Source organism: Leptosomus discolor, chromosome 9, assembly GCF_034619465.1.
Source record: "Leptosomus discolor isolate bLepDis1 chromosome 9, bLepDis1.hap2, whole genome shotgun sequence".
Classification (NCBI taxonomy): Eukaryota; Metazoa; Chordata; class Aves; order Leptosomiformes; family Leptosomidae; genus Leptosomus; species Leptosomus discolor.
Genome location: NC_141399.1, coordinates 32,251,008 through 32,278,983, shown reverse-complemented (window position 1 = coordinate 32,278,983; position 27,976 = coordinate 32,251,008). Strand labels below are relative to the sequence as shown.

The following is a 27,976-nucleotide window of genomic DNA, read 5'->3' as shown; positions in this document are numbered from 1 at the left end:
GTCTCCTTCCTTTCCCTCTGTAGATGGAGAACAATATTGCAATGTAGAGCTTCTGCACATACATACCTCATTAAACATCATCTCAGACTGAAAAATAATTAGTGTCTTAGACTGAATTGCTCATTAAACTCTAAAACCAAGAGCTGCTTGGGGTTGGACTTGTCACAAGGTGCTCTTATCTGGTTCACCTCTGCTTCAGATGAACAGGACGATAGAATCAACGCACAATTGCTTTATCTTTGGTTAACTAAGATAATGATGTGACTGAAGAAGTCTGAAGTGATAAAGCATAGCTGTGTCACTGCCTTCCTTCACCATTGCATATCAGTGTTGTGATAAGGCAACTAAAATGCAGAGACTCTGCTGGTGAATGAAATCTTAGCATGCAAATTAGAAGTACAAAGGCACATCTATGTGTGAAATGTATCTGTTAAAAATTCTATTTTAAAGCTTTTTCAAATTACCTATTTTAATTTACAGTACATTGTCATAATATATAGACAAAATATTATCATTTGGGCAGACTTACTGTTTTTCCTAAACTTTAAAAGATGCAGGGAAAAATCTGTGGAAGGTTTACAGGAAAAAAAGTTCTGTATGTATTGACTGTTAAGCATAAGTAGTCTGTGTCAGAAAGCTTACCCATTTTTTGGAAGAGGAGGATGGTGACGTGCCCTAGCTAGTCAAGATATTTTCTAGTTTTTTCACTTTGATCCCAAGGTGTTTAAACCTCCACTCGTAAGCATTTCTAATGTTTATTTTGAGCTTATAAACTTAATAATAATTTCTTTTACCGTAGTGGGGGCTCTGCTTTGAAATTTTGATCCTGTTGGCCTAAGAATGTGCTTTTGAATACTTCTTTACTTCTGCCTAAGTTGTGTTAAAAACACTCCTCCGGGAACAGGAGTGTTTGCTTGTTATCGATAGTAGGCTTGGTTGGATGTAATCTTAAGAGTTTGTCTGATCCCACCTGTCTTGACTGTTCATCTAGTTTCTTCTTCAGAACTTCTGATCAGTGTCCTTCCTGGCAAAAATATTTCAATATAGAGTTATTTTTACTGTTGAAGTTTGTTCTAGGTCTAACACGCTAGTATGTAGTGAAGACCTGGTTTCTGATAAAGGAAATAATGCATGCGGTATTTCAATTTTTTTTTTTTTTTTTTTTCGGAATTCTGACTGAAGCTGTATCTGTACCATGCTTTTCAGAATCATGCTTCTAATACTGGATTTACCTCTTTAGTACGATGGTTTGTCTGTATATCAAAGTGTGACAACATGATTGATCATAGCTTGTGTCCTGCAGGCAATATAGTTGTGTTAGGAAAGATTCCGGGTACGAATATTCAGAAATAACATGTTAACGTGTTAAATAACATGTATTGCTTTCAAGTCTGGAAGCTGTTCAGCCATGAAGCTTCAAGTATGGTTGGTTTCATGTGATACAGGCATACTATGGTGTGTAACATAGAGCTAGGTAGATAGAAAGATAGGTATCTGTGTGTGTTTGTATACACACATGTAAATGTATGTACCTATCCATATGTGCCTGTGAGATATACATATCATGGTACATCTGTATCACAATATATGTGTATAAACGTGTTTGTATGTATGTATACCTGTGAGATATAGTTACCATGTATGTATGTACATATATATACGCAGACACATATACAGGCATATTCTGGGATACACACACGCACACTGAGCTGCTGCGAATCCTCAAGCAGACTGCAGCAGCACTGTTCACCCCACTCCAACAGAACATTTATTCTTGTAGTAAATACAAACTTACTCGGTGCTATGAATTGAGTAATCAATGATTGTAATTCCTGCAGATTATGTACTTGCTCACCCATTTCCCCTCAAACTGTTTTTCAGACTTCTGTGAAAGATACTTCCATCTTCCCTCAGGCAATGAGAAATAAATAATCATTAGTATGCTCAGAATGCAGTTAGAGTACAAATACTGTCTAGACTTTCAAATCCACTAGTTAATTTGCTTCATATAGACTTGCTTTTGCTTATTGAAGTAATTTGTATCATTGACTCTCACTTTAGAGTTTTTACTAAATGTGGACATGTTCATCCCTGCTCTGCATCGTGATCGGAGACCCTTTGAATTTATTATGCAAGAGATACTGCACCTAATCAATATGTATCATTTCACCTCTTGCTGTAGGGGAGAACTCTTAGTCTGATGCAATCTTACTTTAGAAAGGATTAGTCTGTCCTTTGCTACTATTACTGTAAATATAAAATGCTTAGCTTGACTGTGGGGACTAGCTAGCGTTTGACATTAACATGAGATTAACTGCTTGTAGCATTTTTCTAGGACTAAAGTGGTCTACCAGACATTCACTAAGCCTTCCTTAGCGTGCAGTCTGTGCAACTGCTTTCTCCAAAATAAGTGGATGGGATTTTTTTTTAAAGAGGAGGAATTAATATAGGGAAAATAGTAATGTGAAGAAAAAATTACCATCTTTCATGTCAAAATGACATTGTGCCTTCTCTTCAATGACTGTGGATTTCTATTATAAATAAGTCATAATATATAAAATAATATTTTAATCAGTCATAGAGTTAATGATGCATAATTAACTGAGCTTTATTCAGTATTTGTGAAGAGAGAGTATTGATATCTAGGTGCTTATATTGGTCTTCCACTGACATGAAAAATAATCTGACAATTTATTAATACGTGTAACTTCATATTCACATTGTTTATATTAGTCTTGTATGTTAATAGTATTTCTGTGTGATAATGCCTTAGTTTGTTGAAACATATATGTTTAATTTCTGGTATTGGATTTTTCCTCTTGTCTCATAAATCCTTTTATTATAGTGGTTTGAGGTACACGTATTAAAGATGCTGTATTTCTTTCCGTCTTAGAGTTGCAGCAAGCCAGCCTTTTCTTATTGCTAAATAAAGGGCCTGTCTGTCTGATCGAGTTTGGTACAGATTGAGAAATCTCACTGCCTTTTTTCCTCTTTGGCCTTGAAGATGGGTCTGTATATAGATTTTAGGGTTTATGTGGGTTTTTGACTTAAGACATAAGAATGTACTAAGTGCCCAGTTGTCCACACAACCTGATGCTCTGTCTAGTGCTGGCAGCAAGATAAGCTGTTTAGGGAGAACATTGCAGTTCCTTCACTCTGTTTCCCCACCATCTGCACATGTTCTTAGAGATGTATTAAGTGTTACATCGCTGCCTATTCCTTTTAATGTTTATTCCTATTCCATTTAAAGTTTATGAACCTGTTGTATATGAATCTAAATAATCCTTTTCTAAATTTGTTTATGCCATCTGCCTCCGCTATTCCCTGTGTCAGCAAATTTGACATTCTTTTGACTTCTCAAACTTTCCCATTTCTTAAATGCTGGCCTTTCTGCTCTGGATGGGGATCTTAACTCATATAAAGCTGTGGGTGGTGAGGTGGGTTGTTTATTGCTATTGATTTGTTTTACTTTTGAAATGTTGCCAATATTTTATCTTTACTGCTAATACAGTGATTCTGTGATTCTTGTAGGCTGCTTACTTTTTTTTGGATTGCTCATTCTAGAGTGTGTGGGGCTTATGGAGGGTTTTTTCTGGTTGTTGTTGCCAGTAGGGTTTTTTTTCCCCCCTCTTTTTTAGTATTTCCCTCATTGTTCCTATCTTTAAATCAGATATTTGTGTACTGGATTTAGTTGGTTGCTCTCTCCTACTGCAACATTAAGTGGAATAGTACTGTAATTGCTGCTACAGAGAGGCTTTCTCAGTAATAGTTCTTGAACGGTGCTTGTGTGACACTGAAGACCAATTGCTACCTTTTGTGTAGATTTTTAGACTAGTTCTACTAGGATGCCTAATTTCCATGTGGCATGATGGACAAATTGAAGGTGCACAAGCCTCTGTCTTGTGATCACCAGCTTTGAGGAGTATAGTGGTAGAGACAGTCTGTTTAATATGTGCATTTAAGGAATGGTTTCAAAAAATGCAAGTAGAGTTTATGCTTTCATAAATTAAAACCTTTTGACACTTTTAAGAAATTCATATGATTTTCCCTGAAAGAGTAAAAGGTATTCATGTTGCCTGCTCTTCATATTCCTGAAGCAGTAAATCCCTAATAAAATGGTTTATGGGAGGAAATGCAGATATTTTATTACAGTCTATATATGTTTCCTGTTCTGTAGTCATCTTAAGCTTGTCTTGCAGAACAACAGCTTCACAAATTGTTTGAACAGAAACTTGTACATTTGCCTAGGCTAGGCAAAAAAAGCCAACCCATATAAATGCATATCCTGCAATGTTTTTTGATAATTCAGTGTGAATATAGGAGTGAGTTAGGTGAAGCAGAGCTCTTGAACGCAGCCTTCTTGCTTGGGTAGTTTCTTCGTACTTTCAAAGTCAGTATGCACCTAATCTAAACTTCTGAATTTAGTTCTATAAAACAGTTACTGACAATGCTTTTCTTTCATTTTTATCACGGAGACTAAGACTTCTTATTTGATATTACTTGCTGAATTTTTTTTTTCACTTTTAAATTTTAGACAAATAAACTACTATTCTGGCTAAGCAGTCATGCGTTTGAATATTTTCAAGTTGCTGAAACCAGTTAAACTTTGTCTGTTATGTTGCCTATTTACTTAACAGCTGCTGTTCTTTTTACCAACAAAATTACCATTTGCATCCTCCTAATTTATTTTTCAGTTTTAGCATTTAACTTCAATGCAAGGTTTGTCTCCTTATCCAACTACATAACAGCCTGTAAAAATACTATGGTAATTCAATTTTTTCAGTTCAAGTAAAAGTGTGTGCTCCTTTTCTGACAATAATGTCAAATGATTAAACTAATGCAACCACAACCTAAAAGCTTTAATAATATTTAATATTCAGACTACTTTAGTGGTTGATTTTCAGGTTAATTCTCAAATGTTAAGTTAATAGTAACTAGGATGCTGTGGTCAGTATAGAATTTTTTTTTTCCCCCCTCTTTAAGATAAGCTTAAAAAGCTGTTTCCCTATAATTTTAAGATTACATGATTAGTAGTTCCTTTGCTACTCAGCCCAAAATAGTTAACATTGAAAATAAAATCAAGATTATGTCTGTGATAGTCAGCTGTATTGGTGCCTTGTGTATTTGAACATGCTTGTGAAAGATTAAATCAGTGGTGTTATAGTGATAAGAATCGTTACTTACAAAGAATATAGAATTGATTTTGTACTGGGAGCAGCTTATTTACAGGTGTTTTATTTGTACTGTTTTTCAAGCCATTCTGAATCAAATTCCTGCTACTACTTGCAGGTAGTCACAGCACAATTTTTTAAATTACAAGGAAGTAGGAAAAACAACCATCCTTTTGAAAATACTCTATGCAATTTTTGGACAAGTGGCACACGGTCAAAAAATAATAAAAAGTGGAAACCTATTAAAAAAACAAGTCGTGCTTATCTTGATGACACAAAGAATCCTTGCGTTAGTTGGGATGCAACTCCACGGTGTTACCTTTGCAGAGCAGCTGCCTGCAGTCAACAGAGAGCATCGACTTGGCCAGTCACCAAACAGTAGTTAATGTGCTGGATGTTCTCACCTCTAGTTCCACATACCAAAAGTTGTTTGTTGCACTGCCTTTTTAAGAATTGACCAGGATTGTATGCACTGTCACTAAACATTAAGTAGTTTGTAGAATATAAATCACCTATAAAACAAAGTGTACTTGAAATTTTCAGTACTCAGTTTTGTGGAAGGACGTGAAATGGTGCAAATGTTGCAGTGCTCTTTGGGGAAAGGTGGTGTTGAGATTGCTTGTTACTGAAAGCACATATTTGTAAACTATGCAAGAGGAGACAAAGAGCAGAAGATAGAATTTAGTTCTAAAATGCATCTTTAAATTGAGAGGAAGTGCTTGTCAAATTGCTGTTTGTGGTTAAATTGAGAATGATAAGCGGACTTTATGGACTATGTCATAAAACTTTGTATTATTTGTTCAGTTTGTTTTACTATTATGATTTGACCAGGGGCGTCTCTAGTTCTGGAATTTCTTTGTGCTATAATATTGCTTCACCTTCAAAATTGTGATGTCATGATTTCCAGTGCAGATTTCCTCTCATGATGTATCAATTAGTAGTAGTTTAATACAAATTACAGAAATAGTAGTTTACATTAAAGTAGCATATGACAGAGTAAGCAGTGTTTCTTTAGAGTAGCCTCTCTCTTTTTTTTTTTTTTTTCTTTTTTTTTTTTTCCTGGTACTGTACTGTGAGCCCTTTAATACTTTTTAATTATCAGTAGCTTTTATTATTCAGACCTATCTTTGATGTTAACAGAGGGTTTCACAGATGTTAGTTTCTAGAAACCAGTTTCTTTTCAATAAAAGAAGAATATTTGATCTTATTTCGATGTCTGTTCCTTAAATTATTTCTGTAACGGGGTAAATGCATTAATAAATCATTCATTTAACCAAGTACATGCATTAATAAGGTAAAATCTCTTTGAACTTTAGCTACTTCTTAATCTTTGAATTAGATTTAAAATAATGAAATATTAGAATTTTAACCAGTAAATTTAAATAGAAATTGAATAATTTGAACTAATGATAGAATTAAGTGGTGACATTTCAACATTAAATATGATGATTTGGTATTATTACCTTAGATATTTTCACTTAATTTTTGTGAACAGTAGGATTTTTATGAGCAGTAATTTGGAAAAATTTGAGTCTACTTAATGGAATCATTCTTCTTAAGACTATTTATACAGACATTGTTTCTTCTCCCTTCTAATACCATTTCTGGAATCTGGAAGCTTTATACTCATTGTCATTTTTTTCTTAGTTTCAGCTCAGACTCTGAAGAGCAACCTTGATTCAATGAACCATCAGATCCAGCGCCTAGAAAAAGACATTGAGAATTTCCCTAAAACACAAGATGAACGTGACAAGTTTGTAGAAAAGATGAGCATATCCTTTTTGCGTGTCTTCGTTGGTGATCCAAACATTCTGATCATCTGGTTAAGTATATACAGCACTTGAAAATAAGTTTTTATTCCATGCTTTTATTCTAGCACAGAGAAAAGCGTTACAGAACATGTTGAATGTAAGAAAACATATAACTGAGTGTACCTTAAGGAATTTATAATCAAACTTCCAAGGTGGAAACCCCCTAGCTTTCTTGAAGGAAGTAGTTATATTGACCGCTCATAAAGACAGTAGTATGGTGTTTTTTTGCCGTAAAGAATGATATTTAATGATAATTGTTGAATCATTTCAATCTAGAAAACTATCAGCGGTAGAGTTGAGAGTGTTTATTATTTTAGCTTTGGATGTCTTATTTGAAGGGGAGAGTATTAATTTTGTTAATGATTTTTATGTAATTTTTTTAACAAATTAATTTGAAGGAAAAATACTTTTTTTTTTTTATACTGAAGAGTGATTTGTCCTTTTATTTCTGTAGGGAACAGAGACTGTAGGTTATTTAAGCACTAGTAATAAGATCTGTGGGAGAATAACATATGATATCTGTCTAGACGTTTTCCTTCCAAACTTTTCATTTATCCAGCTTTACTTTTGCTCAAAAGTATAAAGTAACAAATAAAAGTGTACTGTAGATGCAAGAAGCTCACGAAACTGTGAGGAAAAACGAAGTAAAAGTCCTTTTTTTTTTTTTTCTTTTTCTTTTTTTAAAAGAAACTTGCAGGCTTTATTTTTCACAAAGGACAGTTCTATATATATGGAAGTATTTGGAGTATGGTATATGGTCACGTCCAATGCACTTTGCATTTATAGAAGCTCAGATAGTTTGTGTGACTTCTGTTCTTATTCACTTCAACGAGGCCAAAGTCATGGTTTTGTGGGTTTTTCAAAGGCGGGGAAAAAAAAAGGGAATTGATGTCTAGAGGCATTTGTAGCTGCTCATCACATTTAGTAAGTGGATGTAATAAAGAGGTTCTCCTAACTACTGTATATTTGGAAAGGAAGTTTTAGGAGGATTAGTCATCTGAATGGATTCAGTGACAAATTCACAAGAAGATATTTAGTATCTTCTCTGTATGGATTTATTTTAAGTTTCCGACAAGACTGCGGAGAAGTAGCTTAAGGGAGACGACTCATGACTAAGTGGAAAATTGTTTCTTGTTACTGACATATTCTCTTCCACTCTTTCTCATTTGCAAGGTTAAGAGACTTGTTAGTAATCACATTTATCAATTCTGCTATTAAAAAAAGCAGCTTATTATTTCCCTGAGATACATTCACATCCTAAATTCTTATATTATTCCCTAGTAATTGTCCTTTGCTTTGTCTTCATGTGCATAGGCTGAACACTGTTGAGTAAGCTCCATTTCTGTTCATAAAGGAAACCAACATGTTGAAATGCACCTTTTGCAACTGTGTTTTCTTCTTAAGCTTGACAGCTCAGTTTTATAGATTATATACATTATTTTTCAGTGGTGTTGAGTAAATACTTTGCCATTTGTTTTTTTTCTACCTATGTATTCACTGTACTTACAAAAATGATAGGCATCATTCAAGTGATTTGGTACAAAAAAAAGAGCCAAGTAGGTAAGGTTTTCAATTTCTGCTCTGCGGTTTATCACCTGAATTTCTTAAAGATTGTCTGACAATGCAAAAACATTAAAAAAATAAAGTACTAATGCTTTTTTGATTTGGCAAAAATACGAGGATCCTATGAAATTTTTGAAAATTGTTGAAGGTCTCCTGAGCAGCCTTGCTTCAGTGCACATACATTGATGTAAGCTAGATTTACCACTTCTTGGTAATTAAAATAGGCACCCTGAACTGGAGACGTCTGACAGCTTTTATCACTTTAGTGAATTTGATGGCTTGACAAAATAGGTAAGACTATAAGAAATGAACTGATTCAGCCTAAGGATTTGTGTTTTCTTAATTAATAGATGACCTGATAAACGGTGTTTTTCCTTTTTAGAAAATCATCACCAGTTATATCAAGTGATGAAATTTGTTTCTGCTTATCATTAAGTATTTTTAAGTTTTCTACACTCCCATATTTTTTTTTAGGTTGAAGAAGAAATGTTAAGGGAGGGAAAAATGACATCTTAGTCTTCAGTATGTAATTCTTTTGTTTCTGTCAGCTTGTTGAAGAATTGTTGTTGATAGCACATACTGAGATTAGAAAGTTAAAGAATTTCAGGCTGAACATCTCTCTGCTTGAGTGTTTCAGAAAATTTGAGACGTGTCTGAACATAAATCATCTCTCTGTAGAGAGTTTTAAGATTCATGAATTATATAATGATTAAAGGCATACTTTCTCTTCCTGTTCCTGCTCATAAACAAAGCTGTTTACCAGTAATTGTGGATGAGACTTTCTTTAGTGAATATGAAAGGAGTATTGCTTAGTGTCATACTAAGATTGGAGATCGATTACAATAAAAATACAATTCATAATATTAATCCATGATAATAAAATGAATTAATGTTCACAATATAAAGTCAAATATTGTGAAAGAAATTTCTTAATTTTAGGTTTTGTAACAAATAAGTTTTTGGCATTGAGAGTGACAAAAAGACGAATAGGAATTCTACTTACATTTTAATCTAGGATTGTTTTCTTGACCTATTTCTAAGCAGAATACTTTGTGATTTCACATAATCAGGTTTTTATTTAGTGCACACAATTATTCATCTTGGTGCATGCTACTTGATGTAACTCTGGAGTGCTTAAAAACAGCCTGAAACTACTTTAGGAATTAAATACAAAGATAGGAAGAGTAGTATGTTACTATTCCACAAACTGGAAAGTTGCATTATATTGCAGAAGTAATATGTTCAGGTAAATATACCTCATTGATTAAAAAACTTTGAATTAAAGCTGTTAGAATTAAAATCTTGTAGTTTTGACTGCAGTCTGCTGATTTGATATATATCAAAAGTTTATTTTAATACATTTTTATTGGTTACGAATTGAGGAAAATGGGTTAATGTTATCTGAACACTTTATATTTAAAGTAAGACTGTAGGCAGCTAAATGAAGAAATTTGATAACAGAAGCACACTGTTTTACATCACTTTCTTTAGAACTGTGCAGATATTCACGTGAATTGGTTCCGTTCTTTTGTCAGTGTGACTTCCTGCTTAAGAGGGTCTTATTTTTTTTTCCAATTATAATCACAGAATGTCAGGGGTTGGAAGCACCTTGAAAGATCATCTAGTCCAACCCCCCTGCCAGAGCAGAACCACCTAGAGTAGGTCACACAGGAACACGTCCAGGTGGGTTTTGAATGTCTCCAGAGAAGGAGACTCCACAACCTCTCTGGGCAGCCTGTTCCAGGGCTCTGTCACCCTCCCAGTGAAAAAGTTTTTCCGTATGTTCATGTGGAACCTCCTGTACTCCAGCTTATGCCCGTTGCCTCTTGTCCTATCATTGGCCGTCACCGAGAAGAGCCCGGCTCCATCCTCCTGACACTTGCCCTTTATGTATTTGTAAACATTGATAAGGTCACCCCTCATTCTCCTCCAAGCTAAAGAGACCCAGCTCCCTCAGCCTTTCATCGTAAGGGAGATGTTCTACCCCCTTAATCATCTCTGTGGCTCTGCGCTGGAGACTTTCAAGCAGTTCCCTGTCCTTCTTGACCTGAGGGGCCCAGAACTGGACGCACTATTCCAGATGTGGTCTCACCAGGTCAATGAATATAATAGGTTCAGGTGGTGTAGCTGTAGGTTGAGTGCCATGTTTTGTAAGCAGTTCATAACTAAGATACAGTATGATCATCTGATTTGGTTTCAAGCATAATAGAACGGTCTCAGCAAATAATGCCACTATCAACTTCATATCCTCTTTTTAACTAGAAACATGTATTTTATGATGGTATACAATCTTGACTTTAAAAATTCAACTGGTATAAGTTCCGCTATATCTGTAATAGATTCTACCAGTGATTTTTCTCTCAAATATCCATAATGATGGTGATTTGACTCCTTGTGGTTTCATTTTCTAGCCATCGTGACACTTTAAAAACTGTTGAAGCTTTTTGAAACTTGTTTGTTAGTAGATATGTTTTTCTCTATGCAAGAATTGTCATACTGTGATCAGTTTACTTAAATTTATCTGCAGTAATAAAGTACATTCACTTGTTCAGTTTCAGAATTCCACCCCCCCCCCCCCCCCCGTCTTTACTTGTATTGTTTTAATATGCATTGGAAATACTGCTTTCAACTAAACACAGTGTTTCAATAATTTTGTAGCATCATAGGCGTGAAGAGTAAAACACGTAACATTTGTTACCACCATCATTGTAGTGGAACTTTGTGTTTAATTAGTAAACACAGTTCAAACTTAATTCCATGGTCACTACTTGCTGGGGCACAGTTCTGCGTTTTGTGTGTCTATGTTGTTTGTAGTGGACACTGTGGACTTTTTGAGATAACTGTATGGAAATACTTCTGTGGGATTCTGAAGTGACTTTTATAGTTGTGATCCTGCTGTTATGCTAGGATTTTAGTTTGTCTGCCTTATATTGGGATTTTTATAAGTATCTAATTGCCTAAGTTTTAAGAGGTGCTTACAGCACACTGAAGTCATTGAGATCATAAAGCTGACCTGTGTGGTTGGCCACCAGAAATAGTGGACCTCAAAATGAGGATTACAGCTGTCTATAACAGAAAGAAGAGTATAGTATGATTAAGCAAAAAAAAACCCAAACCTGAAAACTGCCAAAGAAAACCACCAAAAAGAGATTAAACTATTCTTTCATGCTATATTAAATAACTTGTGTGTGGTTCTTGAGACAACTTTTTCATGATCTCATCCATGGTTAGAATTCTACTTTACTTGAAGATCAAATTGTAAACCGTTTAATGTTAAATGTGGTGGGTTTCTTTTATACTTAGCCCAGCTTCATGTAGCACTGAGGAGTCTGATTCGACAGTTTAGAAAAGTAATTACAGGCTATGACAAATCTGGTTTTTACTCCTTGTTTTATTTATGTTTGTGCCTCTAATTGAAGATTTTTTTTTTTTAAAGTGGAAAACTCGATGAGTTTTGTACTTACATGCTGTAGGTGTATATGCTGGTTTCTTTGTAGTGATGTGTCTAGTTGAGGATTGAGGAAGATACTCAGATTAGTGGGATTTAACTCTAAGTGTTATTAAGAAAGATTAAAGACAACAGAATGAAAATCTGTTTCAGATGGAATGAGTGGATGGTTGTACAGAGTTAATTAATCTTGATTTAGAACTATAATAAATAATAAATACCACCTCTTCCCCCCTGCCAACGTGTGGACATCCCCCTCACTGGCAGTGTCTTGTTCCTCTAGAACATAGGCAGGAGCTTTGAGCTTTGTTCGGAGGAGGAGGGAGAAGCGGTAGAGCTAGGGTGGCAGGAGGGTGCGCTGTTTGATTGCTGGGCATTACACTAATTTTTTTTGTTATCCTAGTTAGAGAGAATGACATCTTGCTACGTTGCTTTGGGATGATTACATAGTTTGTAAACAATCTTACAGTAATTTATTTATGTAATATATCCTAGATGTACTATTATGACCCTAAATGAAGATTTGGTATAGCTTTTCTGTTTTTCAGCTGTATCATTTACCCTAGTAAGAGGTATTAACATGCCTGATCTTGTTAAAATCTTTTTCCTACTAGAGCACTAAATGGTGCCACTTAGTTTTTCTAACTGGTTGTGTGCATGTGAAGAATTAAAGCTTATTTTTAAAGAATTGCAAAATTAAGGAGCTATGAATGAAAGAACAAAAAGTAGTGTGGAAGAAAAAAATTTCAAAGCAGTGTGCGTTCGTCTTATCGTTAAATAGAACAGGCATTTGTGAACTAATTTTAATTTTCAGAAAGGAACACCATTCATTAAAACAGAATCCTTTTTATGAAATAAAAAAGATGCCTTGCTGAAAAGGCATATATTCTCACTTGATGTACGTATTTATGCTCATAGTTCTGTCTAATAATGACTGTTGCTTCACAACTAAATATGAGTTTTATTAGTTCCTTACTTGGTCTACTTCACTTGTAGTGAAATGATCTGGGGAGAAGCCTGCTTGAAGTTTGTGTGGGACTTTTATGTGCTGAGAACGTTAGATATTTAATGTGCAGTAAACATCAACTGATAATTCTCTTGTACGAACCACTGTACCGCAGAATCTGTTAGAATAGGCCACTAGGGGAAAACCAAAAATATTCTGAATCAAAATCTCAGCATCTGGAAATGGTTGTGAACCTTTTTTTTTTTTTTCCCTCTCTGAGTGACTGAGCAGCAGAACATCGTTTACACACTGATATGGAGTGCTGAAGGAATGTTAATGGCATTAACACTCTTGTCATCTGTTAACACTTGGGATTTCCTCCTGGCTTGTTATGGAAGAATAATGCACTTAATGCACTTAAAGTATTTTGAGGTCATTTTGAGGAAAGCCTGGTTTTGTTTTTCAAACAATTTGAAATGCACTAGTGCCTTCATTTCTGCTTGAGAATGTACGTCAGTATCTGAATTTGCTTATAACTAGGGGCTTCTCAAAAATAACCCCAAAGGGGGAAAATTTCTACTTTCAAACTTTCGTATATACCCTTACATTTGAAGTAACTGTGTATTGCCTGAGTGTATTTGAATGTTTCTTTAAATGTAGAGGCATTTTTTGGTACTTAGTGGAAAAGAGAACCATCTGATAATTTTTCAAATTCTAGGTCATGTATAATCCTTAAGACAATTTTATACATGTGCATTGTCTTACAATACTTATATAAATTTTTGTTCTTGCTATGTACAAAAATGGCATTTGAGAACGCTTTCATTGGAAAGTGCAGTTCTTGACTGAAAGAGGTATTTGGGGAAAATAATGGTTATTTATTCAGATAAAATATTTTTCCTAAATATCATTTCATTGTTCTGTTTTAGTCAGATGTGTTAAATAACAGAAAGGAAAGCAAGAGTGCCATCAGCTAGAGAAAGTTTGGAGGACAGGATAGTAAGAGGAGAATGGAAAGTAGCCAGTGGATGGAAGGATGAGGACTGAGAATCCGGGTTTTGAGAAAAGGGGCACAGTGTCAGAATGACAAGGTTTAGAGATACTCTTATTAGTGGCAGGAAGAGTTCGGCATGACAAAAAGATGAAAACTTTTTCTTTCTGCCTGAAGGTAACACGTTTTCCTTCTTTGTAAGCCATTCTTAGTATGTGCTGGGTACTTTTTAGAATGGAAAGTGCTTTGAGCAGTGAATATAAGTGCTATTATGTTGTACCTCTTTTGCTTTACAATTCACTTTATACTTAAGATGGGATTTATTTTTTCTTGCATATGTCTCTTTAGGATTGCAGTTATACAGATTAATGTGTAGGCCTACTTTTGACTGTAAGCAAGTTTTTCTCTGTTTGATGTTCAAGTTCTCTGGATTTCTGTTATCCTAGTGCAGTCCCAAGTGTATAAATTGTTCATGTTGCAAGGAATTTTTTGAAGTAGAATGTGCATTTAAGTAATAAGAATATAATTTTTTTTTTCCCCACACTACAGACTTAGGTCAATTTGTATTAATTGTTAATGAGATATTGAAGTGCTCTTAACTTGCACCTTCTACTACATATTCTGTAGGCTTTGAACTCAAATTTGCATAGTTGATTGACATGATGTGCAAACTAAAAAACCAAAAAATCATGTGATTGGTGTACATTAAATTTTGCATCCAGGATGCTCTGTTTGAATTTCATGTACCTCTGAGAAAGCTAGATTTGTGACTTGAGTGTCAGATTTGAGATTTCAGTGAGTTGCCTGGCTGATTGACTGACAGCCACCAAGTATGTACACCTCAAATTTATATTATTTTATGTTGCCCCAAATGCAAGGAAAGAACCGCTAAAATGCACTTTTGAAAAGGAAATCGTTTTATGAGAGGTTACGTTTAAAACCTTTTATCTCTGAACTCTCGTATCATATTTAAATGGGTATGCTAAAGCAACCAAGACACACTTGATTAAACTGATCATGCTTGTAATTCTTAGAAGTACATCTGAAGGTCTGATGTATTTCATCAGCATAGGCAGAAAATCCCACTTCTGAAAGTGCTGTGATAGAAGATAGGAAGAATTAGAACATATATGTAATCTGCTTTTCTTTTCCAAACTAGCAGCTTTTTTAGGAAATTCAGGGCATCAATGAATAAACAGTGTTTGCTTTTTCCATTTTGCATTGCTAATTGTTCAAGCTTGTAGCATCTCAGCATTTTCAATCCTATTGAAGAACTGACCCTGCCAAGTTCAAAATCAGATTACAGGCAATTTGTGCTATGTTTAGTTATTTATATTCAATTGATGTTATTAAGCTAGGGGAAAAAAGGACTGCTATTTGATGTTGTTGAGCTCAAATGTACTTAATTTGTTTACTTAGTCTTTAGACAGTGTGTCTCCCCAGCATATAAATTTATCTGCTTGTGCAGACCGGCCTTTTTATACATAGCAGTTTAAAAGTTAGGTAAGCAGCAGGTCAGAAATGCGTCTGGGACCTATTACAGTTAGAAGACACAGTAACAGAAACACGTCCTGAAGATCCCATTCCTGAGCAGCGCAGCAGCACTCACAGAGAGAATACCAGAAGCTGTAGTTTTTTTTGGGTGATCATCTTGTTCAGTGACAGTCATGATAGAACTGTTGCTATTCAATTTCATTTCCACTGAGAAATGTCAGTATGGCCTTGTGGCATTTACTAATCCTTTCACTTAGCTTATTTTTCACCCTGAAAAAAAAATTAATCCCTCACTAAAATTGCTTTGAAATATTTGCGTGACTGGTGTCGTGTTTTGTATGGCTAGGTATTTGTCATGAAGGTTAGAAGACATCATTGAATTAATATAAGGTTAAATATAGCGTTTCTACCACGTGTAAATATTCTAGACCTGCAACATATTTTCCCATTGTGTTTACTGTGATATGAAGCAGATGAAAGCTATGAAAGATGAATCTTTGTTCAAAGTTAACTTATATATTGCACAAACAAGGCAAGTCATTTTACTGTCCTAATAGAAAGAGTCTCCTTTTTTGATCCTGACTGAAAAACAGTTTAGTTTGGTTTGTTATTTAATACAATAAATGGCAGTGTTGCTAGTTGTATTCCCAAATAATCTTTTTCCTAAATTAGTGGAAAAAAATCGTTAGTTTGTCATGATACTGTTACAAGCCTTATGGGAGTTCTAGGAGGTATTATATTTTATAGTTTCAGAATTGCTATACAGGTTTTTATACTACCATTTTAAATGAAACTCTGTTTTCTTTCGTTTACTAATGTGCTTTGAGCATCCATAGTTGCTAAGCTGCAACCCTTGTAGAATTAAAGAGACTTTCCAATGAAAGATGTGTTTAACCTTGTAGAAAAAACCTTTGGTATCTTCCTTCTTGGTCAAGTCCAGTCTTACTACTTGAGAGACAGTATAACGTTATGCATATTTTTTTCAAACACTTTCTTTGACAGAAAAAGGTTGAGTAATAAAGGTTGTTTGACCATAATCTTAGCTTTCATATTTATGCCCTCTGCTTTATTTCTTCTGAGTAAGTGTGACACTAAGAGGTCTGTGAGAAATAGTGGAGGAAGAAACTGTCAGTCCTTCTACATTAAATCTGTAAATTTGATCAGCCGGTGTGGATAGAAGGGCATCTCACAGGGTATGTGGAGTAGCAGGTTTATCTTGAACCAGAGCAAACATGCTATATAAAGCCTTCTCCTTTGTCTCACTACCTCTGTTTCTCAGCTTTGGTGAGGTATACTGAAGCTTTCTGGAATAAATAGGGATGGTTTTGTGTGGGTGGGGTTTTTTTGTGTTGTTTTTTTTTTTTTTTTTTCATCATGCAAATTATGAGATTTTCCTTAAGGTATGCTGAAATTCCGTATATTCCTCCATGGTGCACTATGCATCAAAAGAGTTGTTAGTCTTTCTGTTACACACGGTCAAGTAACAGAGATACTGTTGAGATATTTCATGTTAATTGTTTAATTTGATACAGTCTGCATGTTGCTCAGTGAAATAGAATTTGGAAAACTTTAAATTGGTTAAATCTAATCTGGCAAGATTCCAGGTGTTTATTTTTTTCCTAATACTTTGCTGTGCTTTTGCTTGGTATCTGGATTTCTTCCCTTTTTTATATTCCTGTATTTTAATATCTTTATGTTCACTGATGAAAAAGGAATTCTACACACACTTGCATAATTGATCATGAGATATTCCACTCTTATGAACAAAATACAGTACAAGCCAACAGAGAGAGATTAGTAAATCATTGTTTCAGTGCTTGGCCAAGAGTAGCCTCACAGAGTAGAGACTGTCTTAAGGGCATAAACAAGGGATATTGATAAGTAGCAATATATTTAGTAGAGTACTGTATCAGTCAGGTTCTTCAGGGGCTGGTGTGAAGTCCGCTTTTATATAATAGTTTCAGGAAGAGTCTGTAACAAAAGGCAAAGAGTGTATCAGTTAAATTCTCCGGTAGCGATTCAGTAAATAATGCAAACACAAGGGAGAGAAATACCAAAGGGCCCTGGAGAGTAATCAGGAATCAGGACTTAATAGTGTGAGAATAACTCTGGAAAAGTGTGTGATGCTGTTTGAGAAAAACAGCAGTGGACACGTTCTCTTATGAGGATATAGTTTGTTGGTAAGAGAATTGTATGTCACCTTCTCTCATTTTATAAGGTAAAAACCAGAGAAGCACAGACAGTTGGAAATGCAGTATAGATCATATGTGCACAGTACCTCATAGAAGAAAATTAGTCAATTTGAATTTTGCTATATTCTGTATTTTCTTGCATAGAGAGAGCATATTAAGTATGGTGATTTCAAGTTTTTAGTTCTGTTTGTGTAGATACTATATACTGAAGAAGTTAGGTAAGTTTGCAGATTGTTTTACATGGAGTTGAAAGTAGATGTGTCAGGTTGTGGGGGCAGGCACAGAACAGTGACTGGGCCTGGAGGGGATGAAAATAAAAGGAGAAGCATATTGAGCCAAAAAATAGGAAAGAAAAGTATTAATAACTCATCTTTCGTAATGAAAAATCATATGACTTTTCATCTAATATTCAATGTATGAATTAAATTAAAATTTGGTGCTTGTATGTCCTCGGTTATGTCCATTAGAAGCTTTTTTTGAAGAACTTTTCTTCCCAGATGGTGAATTTACCCAGTTCCTCTGGATTTTCAGTGAGGTGAGACTCATTTTTTGTTACCTTAGTGTTGCTCTTTAAAAGGGCTCTTCTTTCCTTCTTGTTTTGGCCTTCATTAAGATGTCTGCAGAAAGAATTGAGTCATCTGCAAAATGTATTTCTGCCTGTTTCAACACACAATGCTCTATAAAGAGCTTTCCACTTCCTTTATTATCATACATTCTGTCTTTATTTTTTTGTATTTGGTTCATCTTTCAAAAAACAAACTAAACATGTCCATGCTATTCCAGGTGATAGCTATAGGATTACGTAGGTATAATCATTACTTAGGTTGAACTTGAAAATCACCTATTACTGTGTCATGTTTTGGTGCATGATATTAATTTCTCTTACAACTGTTTGATATCAGTAAAAGAAATGACTACTCGCTTTGGAAAATGATCCTTTGAATTTTAACTGATCTGGACTAAGGTACAGTTTTCATGAAGTTAATATTTCAAAGTAAAATAACCATGGAAAATTATAAATGAAAATAGTGTTATATAAAGCAAACTGTCAATCGACAGTATGTTTCTACATTAAGATCTTCATTTATTTTTAAGAAGGAAAGCCCTGATGTGCAGGGATGTAAGAGTATATTGATTTCTTTCATATTGGGCTATACACTATAAATCCTGTGAACAGAGGTGTACAAATAATCTGTAGGTTCCATTATAGTATGAGTAAAAAAAGAAATTGGAAAATGTTACAAATGGGGAGGCCTAATGATATGTAACAGGTAGCTGGCTGGCCGTTAAGAACTCCAAATAGCTTATTTTTCTAATTTCTATTGATTGAAAAACATATATTCTGTAAATTATGTGGTACAAACTCTTGTAGATTATCTGTTTAAGTCCAGACATTTGACTACAGATTTGTGTTGGATTTTTTCGGTTGTTTAATCTGTGAGATTTAATCTGTAGGTTTACCACATGGGGGAGCTCCATTCTATTCTCCGTCTTAAAGACTGCATCTACAATTGTGCTTCAAAGCCAATACTGAGTAAAATTGAGAGAGGATTATATACAAGAAAGGAGAGAAAGGTATAAAAAGGTTGGGGAAAAGCATCTAGTGAGAGAAATTTTTTTTGACAGTAATCTACATAGACACATGAAAAATTATGTAGGAGGAAAAGCCTGCTTGTTGAGGAGATTCTAAAGAGTAACATTCTTTGAACAAAAATCTACTTGCATACGTGTAAAACTAAAGGCTTCTTGATTGTGAATAATTGTCTCAGGGAAATGGTGCTTGTCCAGATCACCAAAAGGTGTTTTAGAAAAGAATTGTGTACTACTAGAATGTTAATTCATTAGAGGTCCATTTTCTAATTGCTGTGTGCTTATTTTAAAATCTGACATTAAAGGCAGACTGCACTCTATAAATTCCTTCAGCTTTAGATGTCAAAACCAAACTGTCATGAAACATTACTTTATGAAAAATGTTGGTGTTGATGGAACTGCTTTTTACCGTCTACCTGTCTCCACTTCCTAAAAAGAAGTTAAAAATACTTTTTGGAGGGGAAGGATTTCATTGAGAAGGTGTACTCTTTTTTTTTTTTTTTTTTTTTTTTTTTAAAGTGATGTGTTTGAGTATAGGAAACTTTCATTTCGGATCCTGGTTGTCCTCTTTGCTTTTCTGTCTGACCAGAACATTTGTTTAAGAAATATCTGTTAAAAGTGTTTTTTGACTGAGATAGAAACTTGAGTGATTACTTCTCTTTCCTGCCTTTTCCTTGTTTTAAGCCCAGTCATTTGGACCAAAGCTATTTTTGTGCATACGGTGGTGAGTTCCAAGCAAATAACTGCCCAATAAGTTATTAAAACCATATCTGGAGAGGAAAAAGGAGGGAAAAGACATGCACCATTTTACTCAAATCATATATGATGTGTGGTTTTAAGTATGCGACTGGTATTCGAAATACTACTTGGGTGAAAAATAGACTCTCATTTTTAGAGTGTAGTCCACTCATTTTCTGCTGTTCTTGAATTTGTGAACACTTCATTACAACAGTTTTTTGCATATTAAAAAAAAAATCAGTGTGAATAAATTTATTCTAGGCTTTTTCTATCAGGTAACATAAAATCATTCCTTTTCCTCCTTGATTTTGAACATCTAGGCTCTTGAAATATCTGATCTGAACTTTTTTGAGATTTCTAAAAACAAAAAAATGAGGACTTCTGACATTGATGCATTAAAGGAAACCTAGAAATATAAGGAATCACTTCTCTTTCTTCCCCACACTTTACCAAAAAACTTTATCTAGATGAAGTAACCATCAGATCTACTGATTGAAGCTTGTTAAAACAGGGTACTACTGACAGCTCAAACATACCTCTCTTAATTAAATCCAGGTGAAGTGAGGAAAAACTGCATGATCAAAGACAAAGTGGATGTGGTTGCAGTTTCCTTGAAAGATTTAGGGCACACAAAGCTGTAATTATTGTTTAAGGCATCTCATTGTGTGTTCCAAAGCCAGTATAATATGTCTAGGAGTGGCTACCTTACTGTGGCTTTGCTGAAATAGGTATCAAAAACTAGTTCTTGTTTTAATTGTTGTTAGAACAGTATTTGTCAATACTTTGTGCTATTTGAAAGTCACATTTAATTAATTTTAATGTAACATGGAAAACAAATTTTGCAGAATCATTTTGTTTGTACTAGCTGCATTTTAGTTGTTTTCTTTCTTGTTTTTACTCATCTAAACAGATTTTTATCTAATTGTTCTCCAGGGAAGATATACTAGAAAACCATTACTCTTGCAACGTTTTCTGTTTGATATATTCTTGACTATCATGTCTTCTGTGTTGCTTTCTAATTAATGCATGAATAGTGATTCTAATTAATTGTTTGCCACCACAAAAAATGACAGAGATTCAAATTTGAAAAAGCTACAAATACCACTCTTCGTATTGTTTCAAATTATTTTTAAACCAAAATATCACAGATAAGAATTGAGTAAAGAACTAGATTTCTGTTGTAAAAGGTGCTGGAAAAGCACCTGCGTTAAGCATGTAGGGAGTGACGTCTTTTAAGACTTTTCAGTATGGGTTTCCAGACAAAAATGTGGTCTGTGACTTTGAAGCATCTGAGCAAAGGTCTATGACTTCTGTACTAGTATAGGAAGGTAACATGTAAAGCATTACCAAGCTAGAATAATAAACTGGAGAATTATTTACGTTCTTCGGTAATTTTATAAGAATCGTTTTGCCTGTCTTCTGTCTTGTCATACAGTATCCAGGTACCCCCTCCTTATGCCGTCATCAGGCTGAAGTACATGCCGTAGGTGTAAAAGAGCTTAAAAACTGCGAGGGAAGATCATGAAGCACATAACTGATACATGCTGGGTGTGAAGTTACATCTATACCTGTATTCTTCATCTGATATAAGCATATTTTTCCTTATTTTTAACAGCTCTCTCAACTTCCATTACAGAACAGATGAAGCAAAATAGTCCACCTCTTTCATTCGTGAATGGCGTTTTGCCATTCTCTTAAAAGGATGTTTTTCCCCTGTCAAGCAGTGTCAGTAAATTCCTCTCAGCATGCTTTTCCAAAAGCAGTTTCAAAATTCCGATGACTTCATCAGTGGGAATAAAGCTTTGTTTTTGTCAGGCTGGAACGTTTGTTTTGCTTTCAAGAGTTCTAGAGCTTTTAGAAATTGCTTTGGTCTCTCTGTCCTATGTTAAAAATGGGTGTATGGACTTTGAGGATTATTTCTGCATAACAATTATGGAAAAAAAACCCTTAACTTCGGAGGTCATCACCTGTCTTTTTCTGGGGGGAAAAAAAAAGTGTTTTAGTTAATATCTAGCTCTAATTTTGGAGTTTTTCAAGTTTTTAAAAGTATTTTTATTTAAAAAAGACAAGATCTTCTCTTCTGTCTAACCTGTGGCTTTATAAATGCTGGGGTTTTATGTCTTCTGTTTGAGGAGCTGAGTGCTCTTATTTACTTTTAAAGTTTTCTTCTTCATGCTCCACAGGAAATTCCTGAATCAGCACCGTAAGTCTTTGAGCATACTTTTCCAATACAAATCAATTTTAGAAACAGCCTGTGGAGTTTTGTTCCTTGGACTGAATATTTTATAAAATAGGCCCTTGTTTATCAGTTTTTGTCTAGAGGGTTCCTATGGGACTTTTAGAGAAATAAGCATCCTGATTAACAGAAATATAAATAAGAAAGGCAGTATTGAAATTATGTTGACATAAGCTTTCTCTTGTGCATAATAAGTGGTGTATGTAGAATCAATGGAAATGGTCTTTTCATTATGGAGAAGTTTGAATGCATGAAATTAGGAATTGGTATGATTGCTTAGAGCTAGGAGTAAGTAAACATTGACAGATTTTTCTAGTGTTTATTTATCAAGATTAAAGTTTTATGGCCATTCAGGGACAAGTCAGAAAGCCTCATCTTAATTAACATGAATTTAAGCATGATTCTGCATTTTGGGAAGAAAGAGTAGGTCTCAGCGTTGTTATCAGACGGTTATGGTATTTCTGTGCTTCACTTTCATGAACACAAACACTGAAATAATGTCTGTACACAGTGAATCCAGTTGTATTAAATAATTCTTATAGTTAATGACTTCTTCAGGTACTAATGGAATGAAGGCCAGGGAGAGGAATGGACGTCTTTTTTGTATGGTAGCTGAGAACTCTTCTTTTGCAGGGTTTTTTCCCTGGCTATTCTGTCAAATGCTAAATAATGAGGTAATTTGCTTTCTAATTACAAAGCAATTATGAGTTTTTTATGGGTGTTTTATTAGTGAATCTTTAAGCTCTTTACAAGTACATGATTTTGTGTAAGATAAAATGGGGCTCCTTCTGTGGGTCTTGGTTTCTTTGGGTTCTCATTTGGGTAGATGAAGTGTATTGTAATGAAGAATCCTGCAGTTCATTTTGAGATTTTTTTCCGAAGGCTTTCAACAGGGAGAAAAGATTAGGTATATAATTGTGATTCATAATTATCTGTTTATGCTCCAGAAGTCTTGTCTTCTGTGTAGTCACAGAGAAACATCATGTATGTAATGTGAATGATAAAGTTGTTAGCTTCTGTTTACATACTGATAGCAGGTGAAAATAAAGCTATCAGTGTAAATGACTTACTGCTATTAAAGCTGAATTTCTGTCTTCAGCTAATAAGTTCTGTTTGTGTTTCTCCAGTTCAATGATCTATTATGAATGAGCTTGGAGATTACAATCCAAGAGCACCTGTACATCCTTCATTAAGGATGATGACGCTATTGAATCAAACTTTCTCTTCTAGCAATATAAAACATACTTTTAGCCTAGTTTGGTGGTTCCTTGGTCCAGAATTCTGCTCTGAAGTGGTATGCAAGAGTTTTGAAATGACAGGATGCAGTTTGTATAATTGAAATATTTTTAGTAACTTTTCACACTTAGTGGTAGTTGTTTGGAAGTCATGACAAAAATATTTGTTTTCTTGTTGAAGTGTTTTTCTTTAATATTAGTAGTATGTAAGTGTACCCACGGGGAAAAAAAAAAGTGTTTTGCTTTATGAACAGTGTATGGCAATAGATTAGCCAGCAGTCTGCTTGTGGCTTTAATTTCAGATGATCATGCCAAGGTATTACATTATTTTCACAAATCAGTTTAAAGCATGGGTTTGGTTCTTTTTTGTAAAGTCAGAGAAGGAGTTGGCTTATGTGTGGATAGAAAGCTAACTCAAACCCAGTGCAGATAAATACATTCAATTATTTGGTCCTTTTACTTGCTTTAGCTGAATTGCTAGTACCTTGTGAAATTATGATGATGATGAAAATAATCCATTTTATTGAAAACCAAGTTTAAATAGTAAAGACCATTTGGTTTGTTGAAATAATGAACGACTCAGCAAGGTAGTTTAAAAAGGGGTGTTTATATGAGGATCCTGACAACTGGTTTGTTCTTAGTGTTTCGTGTTTCTCTTTAGCAATTCTCTTCATCTGGTTTAATGCTGGCATGCTTAGTGTGGGAAAAGCTATATTTGGTTGAAGTACAGTGTGTAAAAGTTATTTGTGAATTTGGGATTTTCTTTTAATGAAATGAAGTTGCAGTATATATCCATCTTGGAGGGAAAGAAATTATTTGAGATGTTATATTTTGAAGTTGAAATGATGTATAAACAGAGTAATCAAAGACTTGTTCATTTGGATTTCCCGTTTCACAGAATGATTGAGGTTGGAAGAGACCTTTGGAGGTCATCTTGTCCAACCTCTCTGCTCATATAGGGCCGTCTAGAGTAGGTGTACAGAACTGTGTCCAGGTGGCTTTTGAGAATCTCCAAAACTCCATAACCTCTCTGGACAACCTGTTCCAGTGTTTAGTCACTCATTTAAGTTCAGCTTGGCTGTTACTCAACAGTTGATTCACAGTCGGAAATAGAGAAGTTCAAATATGCATTAGGTTGTGAATTTCCAGTAAAGAACCTTTAAATAAATGCAGACCTATCGGTGGACACAGTCTTCTGATTTCTGCTCTGCTGTACACTTAGCTTCCACTTGTGCTAATTTCTTACTGCTGAGGATGTCAAGTGCCACCTGTGAATAAGGTCAATTTGCAAATAAATCTAGTGATCCACACACTGATACTAGTAAAATGTAACATTTATGATGAGTGGTGTCACAGATGTTCTTAATCTCACTCTCGTGTGCTTTATCTAATACATCATAAAGGCATACAAACAAAATCGGCTGTTGTGTGATTATTTACAAAATTATTTCTGCCTAATTAATTTTCCCCCAACCCTGTCACTTCAGGCTCCAACAATTTTACTTTCAAGCCTTTTGAATAGGCAGTTTTTCAGCACATTTATCAATTTTCTGACAATGTCTGCAGTAACACATTATAGATTGGTATGACAACTAGTTAACTGAAGTAAAACTAACTTTTGTTTCTTCAAAACAGAAGAATCCACAGTAAAGAAAATAGACCGGTTTTATGCCATTAAATTTTATATACTCTGCATTGGAGTAATAATGAAGTTGTAATTTTATCAGAACATGAACTATTGGTATGTTAGTTGTTCCAGATCTTCCAGATATTATCTCTCCCTTTAAAGAGTTTTAGTGTGTATATGTATTTCCAGAAAAATAAAGTAACATTATGATATGTGGCGGTGTTCCGTCCTGCTTCAAGTACTGCTGACATTAATTCCGTTGTTCTGTTCAGGATGGGAGAGAAACATTCAAACATATGATTTGTTATGGAGTTCTAATAAGCCAGTTTTAATTAAACTGTATTATGTGACACACAGAACATTCTGATGGAAATTGTCAATTATCAGAACAGTAAATGAGTACTCGAGAGTTTGGAATAGCTAACAATAAATTATTTCAAATTGTAAATTTAGTAAATCATGAAAGAGTGCCCATTGACATATATTTTCAGTCTTGCAGTATTTAGAATTATGGAGTCTCTGAGCTTTATCATTGCATAACGATATAGTTCATGGATATTTTGCACTCAGTGCAAACAAAACACTATTTTTCAAAAATGCATTATTTTAAGAAAAAATGTATTTACATTGGAAATAATAAATGGATTACAAGTTTTTCTATTGTAAATTATATATTGTGGTTGACTATAATTTTTCTCTAAAACCAATGTGTCATATAAAATGAAACTGTAGAATCAAACAGTTAGAAATGCACTTAAGACTGGTGTGGGCAAATTTAAAGGAAATCATATGGAGATTTATGACAAAGCATGTTTCTGTTTTTTGATGATGCTGTGCTGCCTTTTGAGAACAGTTTTTGTTCGTAATGAATATTAGGATCAGTGTGGTAGTAGAATAAGAAACCTTGCTCTATTCAGTAAAACTGAAGTTAGCTGAAAAATAAGTGGATTAGATATTTAAATAAATAAAGTTAGGTGACTTTGCTTTCCAGACTTCTAGAAAATCCCAGGCTGATTATTTTTTACCTCCTCATTATAGTGCTAATTTATATAATATGCTAAATACATTGATTCTTTCTGTTTAGGTTGAGTATATTTATAAATTATAACATCTTTCATCTCTACTCCCAGTGGGCCTTTATTTTCTATTGTCCTTGTGGTTTGCTCTCTGTTAGGTGTTAATGCATCTGTGGCATAATGCCCGCTGCCTCTTTCTTGGTGAATTTTTTTGTGTCAGCGCAAACTTTTGAGAATCAAGCACTACATGAAAAACTGTTCAAATGGAATGCTGCTTTCACTTGCTTTCAGCTTCCTGTAACCAGTAGCTGGAAGGTCATGTCGAAAATAAGTTCTGTCCAGTCTTTGAAATGCTTTTGGAAAGTGTTAAGTTTTGGGCAGGTGTCTCCTTTTTGTTTGCTGTGTGTTTGCTCTTCTTCTGGAAGTATCAATGGCATAAACTCTGTGGTCTGTTTGTTTTACTGTTTCAGACCTGTGGTGAACATCTCTTAAATTCCATTTTTATAGTGATTATATGCCCTGGAGAGGGGCCTTCTAAAGCGCTGGAACACCAGTGCGTTCTGGATAATTACAGCTGAATTACGAGTGCTGTAACTACTGTGGCACATTTATTGTTGTCAACCTGTCAGTGTTGGCTTTCTTTTTCTTTGTAAGAGCTGACAGTAATAGGTGTTGCCTTTGAGCAGGTGCATTTTTTGTGTCTTGAGGTACTTTAAGTATTATTCAGGTTGTTGATATGTTGATGTTAAATTCATAGCAGATGTTATGGTAGAAGTGATGACTTTCCCTACAGTTGATTTGAAGTCTTTAACCTTGATTTCTCTGATCCTTTTTTCTCATCTGTTTACATGGAAGAAACCAGTAGAAAGCATGGAGGTACCATGGTAGTGGTCCTGATATGGACATAAAGAATTTAATTGTATTACTGATGGAAATTAGTGATTATCTCTGACATAATGTGGAGGCATAGTGTCATGGTAACATTTGTATCCATTACTTGCTTAGTTAAGTGATTTGATTTAGACATTGCATTGAAATGCCAGCAAACTGTAGTCATCTGGTCATGTTCCAAAATGTAAAAAATCATTGATTTATTTACTGGAAAAATATCTTCAGTCATTACAGCTGGCTTTCTACAGCTGTACTGATATTTACCTGTGTTCTGATAGTGACACTACACTTAATGTTCTCACTACAGAAATCCTTATCCATCTGGTTGTCAAAACATTTTTTCCCTTCTTGGTGGTGGTCATTGTCAAGCAACCTACAGAACTGGATGGAAGCTTAAATTGGCAGCTGAAATGCAAACACATAGACAAAATCCTTTTTTTCTTTTTTTTTTTAAAAAAAAAAGGAAAAGAAAAGAAAAAAATAGAAAAAGGTGGAGGTTTCCCAGCCAGAAGAGACAGGAAAAAGTAGAATTAGTAGATAACTGAAATTTGACAACAAAAGTCACTAAGCTGTAAGGATAATGGGAGTTAATGGTCTACATTTAATTGCATCTTTGTAATTTAAAAGACATGAAGTTTTCTTTTGTTATTTGTTTGCACTTTAATTTTCTTTGGAGACATGACATGCAGAGGATTTTACTGGGCTGCATGGTAAAGCCTATACTAATAATTAATTCCAACAGTTACTTTTTGGTATGGTTACTGAACAGTGATTTATTTATTTATTAATCTCGGGGTGATATGTTAAAACCAATGAAATAGGATAGCACTTTCAGAAGACGTGTAAATTTTAAACGGAAATAACACTTTGGTTATGAAAGAAACTTTTAAAAAAAATTGTTTATGAGAACAACCAAGCTTGTGAATACAGTAATTTCTCTTAGTTGAACAAGCATCTTAACACTTGGTAGTTGTGTGATTTTTGTCTTGGTTCAGAATAGTAAGAATGAAACCTTGTTTACAGTTTT

The 27,976-nt window shown here is 34.4% G+C and overlaps 1 protein-coding gene across 1 annotated transcript in view; it reads left to right on the top strand.

Moving 5' to 3' along the window:
- DIAPH2 (diaphanous related formin 2) overlaps positions 1-27,976 on the top strand; it is a 248,566-nt gene that overhangs the window by 116,487 nt on the left and 104,103 nt on the right. Inside the window, exon 24 of the mRNA XM_086470539.1 lies at positions 6,819-6,943. Within this exon, the coding sequence (XP_086326665.1) occupies positions 6,819-6,943 (125 nt within the window). The remainder of the gene's footprint in view (positions 1-6,818; positions 6,944-27,976) is intronic.